General features: G+C 53.1%; 2 protein-coding genes across 2 annotated transcripts in view; both read right to left on the reverse strand.

Annotated features, from left to right (window-relative positions):
* Positions 1–2320, reverse strand: part of LOC147083862 (uncharacterized) — a 232805-nt gene extending 230485 nt beyond the window's left edge. Inside the window, exon 1 of the mRNA XM_085980102.1 lies at positions 2200–2320. The gene's annotated coding sequence lies outside the window, so the exon portion shown is untranslated. The remainder of the gene's footprint in view (positions 1–2199) is intronic.
* A 1784-nt stretch (positions 2321–4104) lies between these two features.
* Positions 4105–16646, reverse strand: LOC147083864 (uncharacterized). The gene is made up of 2 exons (XM_085980100.1): positions 16570–16646; positions 4105–7666 (listed from the first exon to the last, which is right to left on the reverse strand). Exon 2 carries the CDS (start codon positions 7606–7608, stop codon positions 6781–6783), a length of 828 nt encoding a protein of 275 aa, XP_085836226.1. The 5' UTR covers positions 7609–7666; positions 16570–16646; the 3' UTR covers positions 4105–6780.
* Positions 16647–17171: the final 525 nt, after the last annotated feature.

A 17171-nucleotide genomic window follows, 5' to 3' on the forward strand; every position in this document is an offset into this window, starting at 1 on the left:
CACCGACACCTGGGAATCCCTGGCCCAAGACCGCACAAAGTGGAGGAGAAGCATCCGGGAAGGCACCGAACACCTCGAGTCTCTTCGCCGGGAGCAAGCGGAAGCCAAGCGCAAGGAGCGCACGTCAACCCAAGCACCCCACCCACCCACCCCTTCAACCACCGTCTGCCCCGCCTGTGTGGACTCATCAGTCACCTGAGAACTCATTTTTAATGTGTAAGCAAGTCATCCTCGGTTCCGAGGGACTGCCTCAGAAGAAGATATAATTGGAGTAAGACTTCTTTACTCCTGTACTCAAATCCTCTTGTAATGAAGGCCAGCATACCATTTGCCTTCTTAACCGCCTTTCATGACCACCGGACGTCCCAAAGTGCTTTACATCCAATGAAGTACTTTTGAAATGCAGTCACTGTTGTAATGTGGGAAACGCGGCAGCCAATTGGCGCACAGCAAGCTCCCACAAACAGCAATGTGAAAATGGCCAGATAATCTGTTTTCTCATCATTTTGATTGAGGGATAAATATTGGGCTCAAAACACCGGGGATAACGTCTTCGAAATAGCACCACGGGATCTTTTACATCCACCTGAGGGGGCAGACGGGGGCCTCGGTTTAACGTCTCATCCGTAAGACAGCACCTCCGACACTGCAGCGCTCCTTCATTACTGCCCCTCCGACAATGCGGCTCTCCCACAGCATTGCTTCCCCTGACAGTGCGGTGCTCCCGCAGTACTGCCCCTCCGACAGTGCAGCGCTCCCTCAGTACTGCCCCTCTGACAGTGCAGCACACTCTCAGTACTGCCCCTCCGACAGTGCAGTGCTCCCCGAGTACTGTCCCTCCGACAGAGCGGCGCTCCCTCAGTACTGCCCCTCCGACAGTGCGGCGCTCCCTCAGTACTGCATCGCCGACAGTGCGGTGCTCCCACAGTACCGCCCCTCCGACAGTGCGGCACTCCCTCAGTACTGCCCCTCCGACAGTGCAGCACTCCCTCAGTACTGCCCCTCCGACAGTGCAGCACTCCCTCAGTACTGCCCCTCTCACAGTGCAGCACACCCTCAGTACTGCCCCTCCAACAGTGCAGCGCTCCCCGAGTACTGTCCCTCCGACAGGGCGGCGCTCCCTCAGTACTGCCCCTCCGACAGTGTGGCGCTCCCTCAGTACTGCCCCTCCGACAGTGCGGTGCTCCCTCAGCACTGCCCCTCCGACAGTGCGGTGCTCCCTCAGTACTGCCCCTCCGACAGTGCGGTGCTCCCTCAGTACTGACCCTCCGACAGTGCGGCGCTCCCTCAGTACTGCCCCTCCGACAGTGTGGCGCTCCCTCAGTACTGCCCCTCTGACAGTGCGGCGCTCCCTCAGCACCGCACTGGAGTGTCAGCCTCGCTTTATGTGCTCAAGTCCCTGGAGCGGGACTTGAACCCACAACCTTCTGACTCTGCTATCCACTGAGCCGCAGCTGACTCCAGTCTTTCACACAGTTTCATCATAACTTCCTTGCTTTTGCACTCTACCCCTCTCCTAAAGCAGGGGAGTTATGATGAATTGTTAAACAGTTTTTTTTGCAGAGTGACCAAGGCTGTCTGTAGGAAACAATTGTGCATTTGAAAGCAGCTTGTATTGTGAAGCTTGTGCCCCTTTGCCAGGCCCGCTGCCTGCGGCCCCTCTCCCAGATTCCAGCCCCAGCTCTGTGCTGACTGAGCTGCTCTCACCTGGGGACAGCGCGTCACAATCGGCCCCAGCGCACCTGAGCTGGAGAGGAGGCCCCGCCCCATAGCCGCGCCGCCATTGGTTGGAGGACCACGCCGCCCAGTTCAGTCCTCCCAGCTCAGCCCTCATCCTATTGGTCAGAGCTCCCGTCGGTCACAGGCCCGGGCCGGCCTCCATCCACCTGATTGGGCCTCTTCCTGTGATGACGTCACAATCGGGCCTCAGCCTCAGCGCCTGGGAGGAAGGTCCCGCCCCCTAGCCGCGTCGCCATTGGTTGGAGGACCAGGCCGCCCAGTTCAGTCCTCCCAGTTCAGCCTTCTTCCTATTGGTCAGCGCTCCCGTCAGTCAGAATCACATTGCTCCGGCTCACTCCGCCACCCCGCGAGGCTCAATTCGCTCCGTTCGGCGTCCACGGAGGTCCCGCCCGCCCGACTCTCAGGTTTGGTTTTTCTCGTGTCTTACTTTATAATCTCGCTCTCCGGTCCCCACCTCACCTTGATTTAAATCGTTTCCCCAACACTTGACTTTACCCCGGCCGCTGATTCCACCTCTTCCCCGGGCCCAGCCTTCCGTTTGCTCCCCGGAGGCCCCGCACAGGTGCACTGGCAGCCTCGTTTTGTGGTGGGGCCGAATGAGCATGCGCGGCCCCGCCTCTCCACATTTAAAGGGACACCCACCCCCTCCACACTTAAAGGGATACCACCCCCTCAACATTTAAAGTGACACCCACCCCCTCCACATTTAAAGGGACACCCACCCCCTCCACATTTAAAGGGACTCTCCCCCCCTCTCATGTCCTCTACTGTGGAGGAGGAATTCCTGGAGTGTTTACGGGATGGTTTCCTGGACCAATATGTCAAGGAACCAACCAGAGATCAGGCCATCTTAGACTGGGTATTATGTAACGAGAAAAGATTAATTAGCAATCTTGTTGTACGAGGCCCCTTGTGTCGGAGTGATCATAATATGATCGAATTCTTCATTAAGATGGAGAATGAAGTTGTTGACTCAGAGACTAGGGTCCTCAATTTAAATAAAGGAAACTACAATGGTTTGAGGCGCGAGTTGGGTAGGATTGATTCAGGAATGTCACTCGAAGGGTTGATTGTGGATAGGCAATGGCAAACATTCAAAGACCGCATGGATGAACTACAGAATTTGTTCATCCCAGTTTGGCATAAAAATAAAACAAAAAAGGTGACTCAACCGTAGCTAACAAGGGAAATTAGGGATAGCATAAGATCCAAGGAGAGGACATATAAATTGGCCAGAAAAAGCAGTAAACCTGAGGATTGGGAGCAGTTTAGGATTCAACAAAGGAGGACAAAGGGATTAATTAAGAAGGGGAAAATAGAATATGAGAGTAAGGTTGCAGGTAACATAAAAACTGACTGTAAAAGCTTTTATAGATATGTGAAGAGAAAAAGAACATAAGAATTAGGAGCAGAAGTAGGTCTGAAACAATTGTGTTAAACTTAAATAAAGGCAATTACAAGGGTATTAAGACAGAGTTGGGTAAAGTGGACTGGGAAAATAGATTAAAAGGTAAGATGGTAGATAAGCAGTGGCAGACTTTTAAGGAGATATTTCTTAACACTCAACAAAGATATATTCCAGTGAGAGAGACTCTGAGAAGGATGAACTAAGGAAGTTAAGGAGGGTATCAAATTGAAAGAAAAGGCGTACAATGTTGTGAAGATTAGTGGTAGGCCAGAAGATTGGGAAATTTTTAGAAACTTGGAAAGGATGACTAAAAAAATAAAAATGTGAGAGAAGATGAATTATGAGAGTAAACTAGCAAGAAATATAAAAACAGACAGTAAGAGCTTCTACAAGTATATAAAAAGGAAGAGAGTAGCTAAAGTAAACATTGGTCCCTTAGAGGATGAGACTGGGGAATAATGGGAAACAAGGAAATGGCAGAGACTTTGAACAAATATTTTGTATCTGTCTTCAAGGGAGAAGACACTAAAAGCATCCCAATAATAGCGGAAAATCAAGGGGCAAAAGGGAGGGAGGAACTTAAAACAATCAGTATCACTGGAGAAAAAGTACTAGGCAAACTAATGGGACTACAGGCTGACAAGTCCCCTGGACCTGATGGCCTGCATCCTGGGGTCTTAAAAGAAGTGGCTACAGAGATAGTGGATATTTTGGTTGTAATCTTCCAAACTTCCCTAGACTCTGGAAAGGTTCCAGCAGATTGGAAAACTGCAAATGTAACGCCCATATTCAAGAAAGGAGGGAGACAGATAGCAGGAAACTATAGGCCAGTTAGCCTAACATCTGTCACTGGGAAGATGCTGGAATCCATGATTAAGGAAGTAGTAGCAGGACATTTAGAAAATCATAATACTGTAGGAGTCTACCTACTCCTAGCAAAAAATACTGAACTCGGAGAGGTTCAACAGAAAAGGTTTAATTGTTGAGGCTGCATGCTGAACACAAAATGGAGTCAGAGACTACACAAAGTACAACTCTCTTTCATCAGTGCACAGCTTCGACTGCTCCTCCCCCACTCTGGGCTTAACTATGTTGCAGATCGAGTTTCTTAAAGGTGTGATCCTTCTTAAAGGCATGACGCCTGATTTATAGTCTACGGACCGGAAAGCGGATTGTGTCCGTTCTGTGATCGGTACGCCACACAGCTCCCCCCAGAATCCGCTAGTAGGGAGTGTACGAACCGGCGTGGCGGCTTGATGGCACGGCCGGAACGGCTCTTGGCGGTTGCTGTCGGGAGCGGGGCGGTCGGACGCGTCGGGCTCTTAGGTGGTCTGCCCCGCGGTGGGGGTTGGCCCACTTGAACGGGTTCGTCGGGCTCTAGGTGCGCCAGCTTGAGCCGGTCGACCGACACCTTGTCAGTTCTGCCGCCCACTTTGAGGAGGAAGAACTTGTTCCCCGTCTGGAGTACCTTGTAAGGTCCGTCGTATGGGGGCCGTAGAGGTCCTCGGTGGGCGTCATGGCGCACGAAAACAAATTTGGCCATGTGCAGGCTAGGTGGTACGCGGGTTGCTGGTTCGCCGTGCCGGCCGGTGGGTACCGGAGCGAACTGTTGTGCTCGGTTGGCGAAAGTGCAGCGTTGCTGGTCAGCCGATCATGGGGTCGTGGTGGTGGGCAGGAACTCTCGGGGTATGCGCAACGGCTGGCCGTACACGAGTTCTGCCGCTGAGGCTTGCAGGTCTTCCTTGACCGCGGAGTGTAGGCCGAGTAGCACCTACGGGAGGCGGTCGATCCAAGCCTCGTCCTCGAGGCTGGCGCGGAGGAACGCCTTCATGGACCTGTGGAATCGCTCGCACAGTCCGTTGGCTTGGGGGTGGTAAGCCATGGTGCGGTGAACGGCCACCCCGAGGTTTCGGGCGATGGCGGCCCACAGATCAGAGGGGAACTGCGGGCCTCTATCCGACGTCATGTCGGAGGGGACGCCGAACCGAGCGATCCAGGTACCGATGAACGCCCTCGCGATGGCGGCGGTGGTGGTGGACGTCAGTGGAATGGCCTCGGGCCAGCGGGTGGTACGGTCCACGATTGTCAGCAGGTGCGTGTGACCTTGTGATGGCGGCAGGGGGCTGACGAGGTTGATGTGGATGTGGTCAAACCTTCTTTCTGGCATGGTGAACTCCTCGAGTGGGGCTTTGACGTGTTGGTGGATTTTGGCACGCTGGCAAGCTATGCAGGATCTGGCCCAGACGCGCACATCTTTGCGCAGGCCGCGCCAGACAAATCGGTTGGCCACCAGTCTAATGGACGCGCGGGTGCCGGGGTGTGAGAGGCCGTGGACGATGTCGAACACCCGTTTTCGCCAGGACGCCGGGACTACGGGGCGGGGTTGTGCCAAGGAGGTGTCGCATTTGACTGTGACGGCAGACGGACCGCAGGTGACGTCGGTCAGTCGCAGCCCTGGGAGGGTTGTGGGCGCGGAGAGCAGATCGGGGTCGGTGCGTTGCTCCGCTGCCAGTTGAGCATAGTCCACTGCCAGGTGGACGGCGGGGCGGGATAGGCAGTCGGCCACCACGTTGTCTCGACCGGAGACGTGCCGGATGTCCGTGGTGAATTCGGACACCGCGGCAAGCTGGCGGGCAGGGGAATGGCTCCGTCCTGCGTGATGTGGTGGCCGAGGACTTCGATCCTGCTGAGGCCGAATTGGCACTTGGCTGGGCTGATGATGAGCCCGTGCTCACTGAGCCGCTGGAACAGGGTGCGGAGGTGCTCGATGTGTTCCTGCTTGGAGGAACTAGCTACCAGGATGTCATCCAGGTAGACAAAGAGGAACTTCAGGTCCTGGAGGACCGAGTCCATGAGCCGCTGGAAGGCCTGGGCCGCGTTTTTGAGGCCGAAGGGCATTCGGAGGAACTCAAATAGCCCAAAAGGGGTGATTATGGCCGTCTTGGGAACGTCCGTGGGGTGGACTGGCACCTGATGGTAACCACGCACCAGGTCGACTTTGGAGAAGACTGATCGGCCGGCCAGTCTAGCCGAGAAGTCTTGAATGTGCGGTATGGGGTACTGATCCGGCGTGGTGGCGTTGTTTAGCCGCCGGTAGTCCCCGCAGGGGCGCCATCCCCCGTCGGGTTTGGTGGAGTGGGGAGGCCCAGGGGCTGTTGGAGCGGCGGATGATGCCGAGCTGTTCCATTGTGGTGAACTCGGCCCGCGCGATCTCCAGCTTGGCCGGGTCCAGCCTGCGGGCGTGGGCATACACCGGTGGGCCTGTGGTGGGGATGAAGTGTTCTACCCCGTGCTTAGCAACCTTCGCGGAGAAGGTCGGGTTGGTGAGGGCTGGGAACTCAGCCAGGAGTGCTGAGTAGTCGTCCATTGAGCGGGTGCGGCACTGCCACGCCATTTCGGCGGGTTGGGGGGGGCCATGGCGCCCGGGACAGGTGACATGGTGTTCATGTCCATGAGGCGGCGCCGAGGCATGTCGACCAACAGGCCGTGGGCGCACAGGAAATCCGGAGCGGGGAGAGCACCTTGGCGGTGATAAACTTCCAGTGGTAGCAGCGGCCTGCGAGGTCGATGGTGACGGTGCGGGTGCCGTACGTCTGGATGTTGGTGCCGGCCAGCGCAGGGCCGCGGCCGCCTCACTGGATCTCGAGGGCGGACGCGGGGATGATGCTGCGCTGCGCGTCCGTGTCGCACAGGAAACGGTGTCCGGAGGCGCTGTCCGTAACGTACAGCAGCGCGCCTACTTGCCCCACGGCCATCGTGTAGGCCGGTGTGGGGGCGGTTGGAAACGTACAGGGATGGCTGCAGCGGCGTGCCCGTGCGCCGAACCGGGTATGGAAGTAGCAGTAGCCCTGGGTCGGAGGGCTTGGGGGACGTGGGGGCCTGGGGGGCCTCGTGGCCGAGCTGTGTGGCCACGCGATAGAGAGTGGAGCGCGTGCCGACGCTGCGGAGGCCAGGTCGGGGGTGACGGCGTGGTTGGAGCTGGCGGACAGGAGCTTATCAGCTTCGTCGGCCAGGGCCTCGAGGTCCGTGAGGCTGGACGCCACGATCGCCGGGCGGATGCTGGGAGGTAGTTGGCGGATAAAGAGCGTGCGGAAGAGGGAGCCGGGCGGTTTCTCGTCGGTCAGAGCAAGCATGTGTGAGAGCAAGTCTGACGGCGTGGAGTCACTGAGGCCCGGGAGGTCGAGGAGGTGGCAGTTGCGCACGAATTGGGAGGCTGTGAATTTTTTAATGAGCGCGGCCTTGAGATGTGCATACTTGCCTTCCTCCGGAGGGTTTTGTAGTGTTGTCCAGACTTTCGTGATTGTGGAGCTGCCCAGGGAGACGAGGAGGTAGTCGTACATCGTTGCGTCGGCGGTGATGCCTCGGAGTCGGAATTGCGATTCGGCTTCAAGGAACCAGGCGGTGGCCAGGTTCTCCCAGAACTCCGGCAGCTTCACAGAAACTGCGTTTGTGTCAGCCATGGTTACGCTTAGGAGTCGTCCTGAGCGTCGGGGTCACCAATGTAGGAGTCTACGTATGCTGAACACAAAATGGAGTCAGAGACTACACAAAGTACAACTCTCTTTCATCAGTGCACAGCTTCGACTGCTCCTCCCCCGCTCTGGGCTTAACTATGTTGCAGATCGAGTTTCTTAAAGGCATGACGCCTGATTTATAGTCTACGGACCAGAAAGCGGATTTTATGAAAGGGAAATCGTGTTTGACAAATTTATTAGAATTCTTTGAGGAAAGGTTGAGTAGGTTGGGCCTCTACTCATTGGAATTCAGAAGAATGAGAGGCGATCTTATTGAAACATATAAGATTGTGAGGAGGATTGATCGGGTGGATGCGGTGAGGATGTTTCCACTGATGGGTGAGACGAGAACTAGGGGGCATAATCTTAGAATAAGGGGCTGCCCTTTCAAAACTGAGATGAGGAGAAACTTCTTCGCTCAGAGGGTAGTAAATCTATGGAATTTGTTACCTCAGAGAGCTGTGGAAGCTGCGACATTAAATACATTTAAAACGGAGATAGACAGTTTCCTAGCAGATAAGGGAATTAGGGGTTACGGGGAGTGGGCAGGAAACTGGACTTGAGTCTAGGTTCGGATCAGCCACGATCCTGTTGAATGGCGGAGCAGGCCCGAGGGGCCGTATGGCCTACTGCTGCTCCTACTTATGTTATGTAACGAGCAGGGTGGATAAAGGGGAACCAGTAGATGTAGTTTAGTCCGTTCTATTTCCCTCACTTCTGCTCTCACCCCTTCCCCTCCCTCCCAAAACCACGATAGGGTTCCCCTTGTGCTCACCTTTCACCCCACCAGCCTCCACATTCAATGGATCATCCTCCGCCATTTCCGCCACCTCCAGCGTGATCCCACCACCAAACGCATCTTCCCCTCACCTCCCCTTTCAGCATTCCGAAGGGACCGCTCCCTCCGCGACACCCTGATCCACTCCTCTATCACCCCCAGCACCCCTTCCCCTTCGCCAGGCACCTTCCCGTGCAAGCGCAGGAGATGCAACACCTGCCCTTTTACCTCCCCCCTTCCCACTGTCCAGGGCCCCAAACACTCCTTCCAGGTGAAACAGCGATTTACTTGTACTTCTTGCAATTTAGTAAACTGTGTTCGCTGCTCACGATGCGGTCTCCTCTCAGAGTCATAACGGCACAGAAGGAGGCCATTCGGCCCATCGAGTCCGTGCCGGCTCTCTGTAGAGCAGTCCCATTCCCCCGCTCTATCCCCGTAGCCTTGCAAGTTTATTTTCCTCAAGTGCCTATCCAGTCTTGAAAACAGTCTCTGCTTCCACCACTTCCGTCGGCAGCAAGTTCCAGGTCCTCACCACTCGCTGCATAAAAAAGATTTTCCTCACGTCCCCCCTGTATCTCTTGCCCAAAACCTTAAATCTGTGTCCCCTAGTCCTTGTACCATCAACTAGTGGGAACAGCCTTTCCCCGTCCAGCCTATCCAAACCCGTCATAATCTTGTACACCTCTATCAAATCACCCCTCAACCTCCTTTGCTCTAATAAAAACAAATCCAGCTTCTCCAACCTGTCCTTGTAGCTAAGATCCCCCATCCCCGGAACCACTCTGGTAAATCTCCTCTGCACCCTCTCAAGGGCCTTCACATCCTTCCTAAAGTGTGGTGACCAGAACTGGACGCAATACTCCAGTTGTGGCCTAACCAGCGCTTTATAAAGGTTCAGCATAACTTCTCTACTTTTGTACTCAATGCCTCTATTTATGAAGCCCAAGATCCCATATGCTTTGCTAACCACTCTCTCAATATGTCCCGCCACCTTCAGGGACCTACGCACAGTAACTCCCAGGTCCCTCTGTCCCTGCACACTCTTTAAAACTGTGCCATTAAGTGTATATTGCCTCTCCCTGTTCCTTCTGCCAAAATGCATCACCTCACACTTCTCTGTATTAAATTCCATCTGCCACTTGTCTGCCCATTCTATTAGCCTTTCTATGTCCTGTTGCAGTCGACTGGTACCATCCTCACTGTTTGCCACACCCCCAAGTTTGGTGTCATTGGCATATTTCGAAATTCTACTCTGTATTCCAATATTCAGGTCATTTTTATATATATCAAAAAAAGCAGTGGCCCCAGCACTGACCCTTGGGGAACACCACTGTCTACAATCCTCCAGTCTGAAAAACAGCCATTTACCACAACTTGCTGTTTTCTGTCCTTAAGCCAATTCCTTATCCAAGCTGCCACTGACCCACCTATTCCATGAGCCTCAATTTTGTTACCCAGCCTTCTATGTGTTACTTTGTCAAACGCCTTCCTAAAATCCATGTGGACAACATCCATTGCATTCCCTTCATCAATCCTCCCTGTTACTTCATCAAAAAATTCAATTAGATTAGTCTGTCACTTTAATTCTCCTCTACATTGGGGAGACCAAACGCAGATTGGGCGACCGCTTTGCAGATCACCTCCGTTCAGTCGGTAAGGGTGACCCCGAGCTTCCGGTCGCCTGTCACTAATTCTCCGCTCCACTCCCACTCTGACCTCTCTGTCCTCGGCCTCTTCCACTGTTCCAATGAAGCTCAATGTAAGCTCGAGGAACAGCACCTCATCTTTCGATTAGGCACTTTACAGCTTTCTGGACTCAACATCGAGTTCAACAATTTCAGACCATAACCTCGGCCCCGATCTCTTTCTTTCATTTTTTGTCTCTCTCACATGGCAGCTGCCATTTCCGTTTACACTTCATCTCGTGTCATCTTTTGTTTCTTAACTTGTCCCATTAAGGAAGTGATAGCAGGGCATTTAGAAAATCATAATATAGTCAAGCAGAGTCAGCATGGTTTTATGAAAGGGAAATCATGTTTGACAAATTTGTTAGAGTTCTTTGAGGATGTAACGAGGGTGGATAAAGGGGAACCAGTGGATGTGGTGTATTTGGATTTCCGGAAGGCATTTGAGAAGGTAAACATAGAAGATAGGAGCAGGAGTCGGCCATTCGGCCCCTCGAGCCTGCTCCGCCATTCAATGCGATCATGGCTGATCATCCAAATTCAGTACCCTGTCCCTGCCTTCTCCCCATATCCCTTGATCCCTTTAGCCTTAAGAAATATATCTAAGTCCTTCTTGAATATATTTAATGAATTGGCCTCCACTGCCTTCTGTGGTAGAGAATTCCACAGGTTCACCACTCTCTCGGTGAAGAAATTCCTCCTCATTTCTGTCCTAAATGGCTTACCCCTTATCCTTAAGACTGTGACCCCTGGTTCTGGACTCCCCGACCATCGGGAACATCCTTCCTCAAATAAGGCGACCAAAACTGCACACAATACTCAAGATGTGGTCTCACCAAGGCCCTGTACTACTGCAGCAAGACATCCTTGTTCCTGTACTCAAACCCCCTCGCTATGAAGGCCAACATGCCATTTGCCTTCTTAACCGCCTGCTGCACCTGCATGCTTACCTTCAGCGACTGGTGCACAAGAACACCCAGGTCTCGTTGCACTTCCCCTTCTCCCAATCTATTGCCATTCAGATAATAATCTGCCTTTCTGTTTTTGCCACCAAAGTGGATAACCTCGCATTTATCCACGTTATATTGCATCTGCCATGCTTTTGCCCAATCACCCAACCTGTCCAAATCATCCTGGAGTTTCTCAGCATCCTCCTCACAGCACACACGCCCACCCAGCTTTGTGTCGTCTGCAAACTTGGAGATATTACATCTAGTTCCCTTGTCTAGATCATTAATATATATTGTGAATAGCTGGGGCCCAAGGACCAATCCCTGCGATACCCCACTAGTCACTGCCTGCCACTCGGAAAAAGACCCGCTTATTCCAACTCTTTGCTTTCTGTCCGCCAACCAGTTCTCTATCCAAGTCAATACCTTGCCCCCAATCCCACGTGCCTTAACTTTACACGCTAATCTCTTATGCGGGACCTTATCGAAAGCCTTCTGAAAGTCCAAATACACCACATCCACTGGTTCTCCCTTATCTATTTTACCAGTTACATCCTCAAAAAAAAGGTGCCACATAAAAGGTTACTGCACAAGGTAAGAGCTCACAAGGTTGGGGTTAATACATTAGCATGGATAGAGGATTGGCTAACTTACAGAAAACAGAGAGTCGGGATAAATGGGTCATTTTCAGGTTGGCAAACTGTAACTAGTGGGGTGCCACAGGGATCAGTGCCGGGGCCTCAACTATTTACAATCTATATCAATGACTTGGATGAAGGGACCGAGTGCACTGTAGCCAAATTTGCTAACAATACAAAGATAGGTGGGAAAGTAAGTTGTGAGGAGGACACAGAGTCTGCAAAGGGATATCGATCGGTTAAGTGAGTGGGCAAAACATTGGCAGATGGAGTATAATGTGGGAAAATGTGAGGTTATCCACTTTGGTAGGAAAAATAGGAAAGCAAATTGTTATTAAATGGAGAGAGACTACAGAACGCTGCGGTACAGAGGGATCTGGGGGTCCTCGTACATGAAACACAAACAGTTAACATGCAGGTACAGCAAGTAATTAGGAAGGGAAATGGAACGTTGGCCTTTATTGCCAGGGGGGGGATTAAAAGTAGGGAAGTCCTGCTACAACTGTACAGGGCGTTGGTGAGACCACACCTGGAGTACTGCGTACAGTTTTGGTCTCCTTATTTAAGGAGGGATATACTTACATTGGAGGCAGTTCAGAGAAGGTTCACGAGGTTGATTCCTGGGGTGAAGGGGTTGTCTTATGAGGAAAGGTTGGGCAGGTTGGGCCGATACTCACTGGGGTTTAGAAGAATGAGAGGTGATCTTATTGAAACATAAGATTCTGAGGGGGCTCGACAGGGTGGATGCTGAGAGGATGTTTCCCCTCGTGGGGGAATCTAGAACTCGGGGCATAGTTTCAGAATAAGGGGACGCCCATTTAAGACGGAGATGAGGAGGAATTTCTTCTCAGAGGGTCGTGAATCTTTGGAATTCTCTGCCCCAGAGAGCTGTGGAGGCGGAGTCACTGAATATATTCAAGGCCGAGACAGACAGATGTTTGAACTACAGGGGGGTCGAGGGTCATGGGGAACAGGCAGAAAAGTGGAGGTGAGGCCAAGATCAGATCAGCCATGATCTTATTGAATGGTGGAGCACGGGTTAGATACAGAGTAAAGCTCCCTCTACACTGTCCCATCAAACACTCCCAGGGCAGGTACAGCACAGGTTAGATACAGAGTAAAGCTCCCTCTACACTGTCCCATCAAACACTCCCAGGGCAGGTACAGCACGGGTTAGATACAGAGTAAAGCTCCCTCTACACTGTCCCATCAAACACTCCCAGGGCAGGTACAGCACGGGTTAGATACAGAGTAAAGCTCCCTCTACACTGTCCCATCAAACACTCCCAGGGCAGGTACAGCACGGGTTAGATACAGAGTAAAGCTCCCTCTACACTGTCCCATCAAACACTTCCAGGGCAGGTACAGCACGGGTTAGATACAGAGTAAAGCTCCCTCTACACTGTCCCATCAAACACTCCCAGGGCAGGTACAGCACGGGTTAGATACAGAGTAAAGCTCCCTCTACACTGTCCCATCAAACACTCCCAGGGCAGGTACAGCACGGGATAGGTACAGAGTAAAGCTCCCTCTACACTGTCCCATCAAACACTCCCAGGGCAGGTACAGCACGGGTTAGATACAGAGTAAAGCTTCCTCCACACTGTCCAATCAAATACTCCCAGGGCAGGTACAGCACGGGTTAGATACAGAGTAAAGCTCCCTCCACACTGTCCCATCAAACACTCCCAGGGCAGGTACAGCACGGGTTAGATACAGAGTAAAGCTCCCTCTGCACTGTCCCATCAAACACTCCCAGGGCAGGTACAGCACGGGGTTAGATACAGAGTAAAGCTCCCTCTGCACTGTCCCATCAAACACTCTCAGGGCAGGTACAGCACGGGTTAGATACAGAGTAAAGCTCCCGCTACACTGTCCCATCAAACACTCCCAGGGCAGGTACGGCACGGGTTAGACACAGCGTAAAGCACCCTCTGCACTATCCCATCAAACACTCCCAAAGCAGGTACAGCACGGGTTAGATACAGAGTAAAGCTCCCTCTACACTGTCCCATCAAACACTCCCAGGGCGGCTACAGCACGGGTTAGATACAGGGTAAAGCTCCCACTACACTGTCCCATCAAACACTCCCAGGGCAGGTACAGCACGGGGTTAGATACAGAGTAAAGCTCCCTCTACACTGTCCCAGCAAACAATCCTAGGGCAGTTACAGCACGGGTTAGATACAGAGTAAAGCTCCCTCTACACTATCCCATCAAACAATCCTAGGGCAGTTACAGCACGGGTTAGATACAGAGTAAAGCTCCCTCTACACTGTCCCATCAAACACTCCCAGGGCAGGTACAGCACGGGTTAGATACACAATAAATCTCCCTCTACACGGTCCCATCAAACACTCCCAGGGCAGGTACAGCATGAGTTAGATACAAAGTAATGCTCCCTCTACACTGTCCCATCAGACACTCCCAGGGCAGGTACAGCACGGGTTAGATACAGAGTGTCAGACGTGGCTCAGGTGGCAGCACTCTCCCCTCTGAGTCAGAAGGTTGTGGGTTGAAGTCCCACTCCAGAGACTCGAGTCTAAAACTCTGTGCTGCCTCTCCAGTGCAGTGCTGAGGGAGTAAAGCCCAGTGCAGAGTAAAGTTCCCTCTGCACTGCTCCACTAACAGGCCTGAGCCCCAAACTCAGAAGAGCGCCCTCTGCTGCATTCCACTTGTCTCAGCAGTGGGAGAAGCGGGTGGCGGAGGTCCCGCCCCTCGGACACTCCGATTGGTTGGAGGACCCGCTGCCATCTCAGTGCTCCGAGCTCCGCCCACTCTCTCCCTATTGGTCGGAGCTCCCGTCAGTCACCGCCGTGGAGTTGATGACGTGCCCCAGTCCGGCTCCCTGCAGAAGACAAGGGGCTGCGGCCGCTCAATCCGGTCCGCTCGGTGCCGGGAGGGTGCGGTTTGTATTTTCTTTTTATTCATCTCCCCGCCCGCGCTTCTCTCTGCTGTATAAAAAAAACCCTGATAAAACTCACTTTCCGCCGGTGACCCCGGGCCTTCCCCAGAATGCGAGGCCCTGCGCAGGCGCGGTAGCGACTCATCCTCGGGAGCGGGGCCCAGCGGCGCATGCGGAGTAGGGGGAGGGGGCGGGGTCTGTTCAGAGCCCGCGCTCACCTTGGAGCGGCGCATGCGGAGTCGGGGGAGGGGGAGGGGGAGGGGGGGGGCCTGTTCAGAGCCCGCGCTCACCTTGGAGCGGCGCATGCGGAGTAGGGGAGGGGGCGGGGCCTGTTCAGAGCTCACATCCAACAATGAGAACAACAACAACTTGTATTTCTATAGCGCCTTTAACGTAGGAAAACATCCCAAGGCGCTGCACAGGAGTATTGTAAGACATTGAAAAATGTGACCCCGAGCCACAAGGAGAAATGAGGGCAGATGGCCAAAAGCTTGGTCACAGAGGTGGGTTTTAAGGAGCGTCTCGGCAGGAATGATGTATGAGGAGAGATTGGGTCGATTGGGCTTATACATAGTCATAGAGTTATACAGCACGGATAGAGGCCCTTCGGCCCATCGTGTCCGCGCCGGCCATCAAGCCCTGTCTAATCTAATCCCATATTCCAGCATTTGGTCCGTAGCCTTGTATGCTGTGGCATTTCAAGTGCTCATCCAAATGCTTCTTAAATGTTGTGAGGGTTCCTGCCTCCACAACCCTTTCAGGCAGTGAGTTCCAGACTCCAACCACCCTCTGGGTGAAAAAGTTCTTTCTCAAATCCCCTCTAAACCTCCCGCCCTTTACCTTGAATCTATGCCCCCTAGTTATTGACCCCTCTACTAAGGGAAAAAGCTCCTCAGCATCCATCCTATCTATGCCCCTCATAATTTTGTACACCTCAATCATGTCCCCCCTCAGCCTCCTCTGCTCCAAGGAAAACAAACCCAATCTGCCCAGTCTCTCTTCATAGCTGAAGCGCTCCAGCCCTGGTAACATCCTGGTGAACCTCCTCTGCACCCTCTCCAACGCGATCACATCCTTCCTGTAGTGTGGCGACCAGAACTGCACACAGTATTCCAGCTGGAGTTTAGAAGAATGAGAGGGAATCTCATTGAAACTTATAAAATTCTAACAGGACTAGATGCAGGAAGGATGTTCCCGATGGTTGGGGAGTCCAGAACCAGGGGTCACAGTCTAAGGATAAGGGGTAAGCCATTTAGGACAGAGATGAGGAGGAATTTCTTCACCCAGAGAGTGGTTAAACTGTGGAATTCTCTACCACACAAGGCAGTTGAGGCCAGTTCATTAAATATATTCAAGAAGGAGTTAGATATATTTCTTAAGGCTAAAGGGATATGGGGAGAAGACAGGGACAGGGTACTGAATTTGGATGATCAGCCATGATCGCATTGAATGGCGGAGCAGGCTCGAGGGGCCGAATGGCCTACTCCTGCTCCTATCTTCTATGTTTCTAGAACCAGGGGTCACAGTTTTACATCTCCACCTTTCCCAACCCAGGGGCAGTGAAGCTGATTTTCAGGCCCCAGCTGCTGCACAGGTTGGTTGAAAGGATCAGCAGTAATGGCGGCTGCAATCCCCACAAGCCCCCGCGCTCCAGCAAGCGGTCTGGCCGCCGCGCTGAGTTGTGGCTGACCCCGCGCATGCGCCCCATGGCCCCGCCCTCTCCTGCTCCACAGGCGCCGGGCCCGCACCGCGCATGCTCAGCACACACCCTGTACCATTGTCAATCATCCTCCCCCGCGCCTGCGCACTGGGCCCGAGCTCCAGGCTGCCGCGCGGGGCTTTCTTTGCAAAGTCGGTGTTGGTGAAGAGCTGCAATCAGTGAGGGAAAGTGAGTTTTCCCCCAGATCCGATTGAGATCAGAGGAGGGGAGAGAATAAAGGGGAATCCAAACCTGAGAGTCCGCGGATCCGGGCCCCGAGCGGAGCTGCTTCAATTTGGCGGAGCGCGCTCCAGGGACACGTGACCCGGGCCCAGGGCTTGATTGACGGGAACTTCTGACCAATGGGGAGCGAGCGGGGTGGGGCTGGAGGAGCGAGCCGGCGCCCCGCGCGCCCACCCCGCTCTTCGCCCAACCAGTCACGTCAAGACGTCGCCGTCGTACAATGATAGACGTGAGCTCTCCACCAATGAGCGAGGGGAGGCTGAGCCTGGAGGACTGACCGAGGTGCGTTGGTCCTCCAACCAATCGCGGCGAAGGAGGAGGCGGGACCTGGAACCGGCTGATTGGACGGATCGGCCCGCCGCCATTTTGTAAAGTGGCTCAGGATCTGTGAGCCCGCAAAAGTTTATTTTTAATGTTCCTTTCAAAAATTAACAGCTCAAACTAATTTTGTTTTGCAGTAGATACTTTTTATTAAATAAAAGAAGTTCGCTTTTAAATTGATGAAATAACAAACCCTGTGGAACAAATACTTGTGAGTAAAAATATTTCTTCTCCCTGAATTCATTTTCTTAATATTAATTTTCAGCATTTTTAATGATTAATTTCAAGCA

Source organism: Somniosus microcephalus, unplaced genomic scaffold (genome assembly GCF_052327205.1).
Source record: "Somniosus microcephalus isolate GS21.2 unplaced genomic scaffold, FLI_Smic_1.0 scaffold37, whole genome shotgun sequence".
Lineage (NCBI taxonomy): Eukaryota > Metazoa > Chordata > Chondrichthyes > Squaliformes > Somniosidae > Somniosus > Somniosus microcephalus.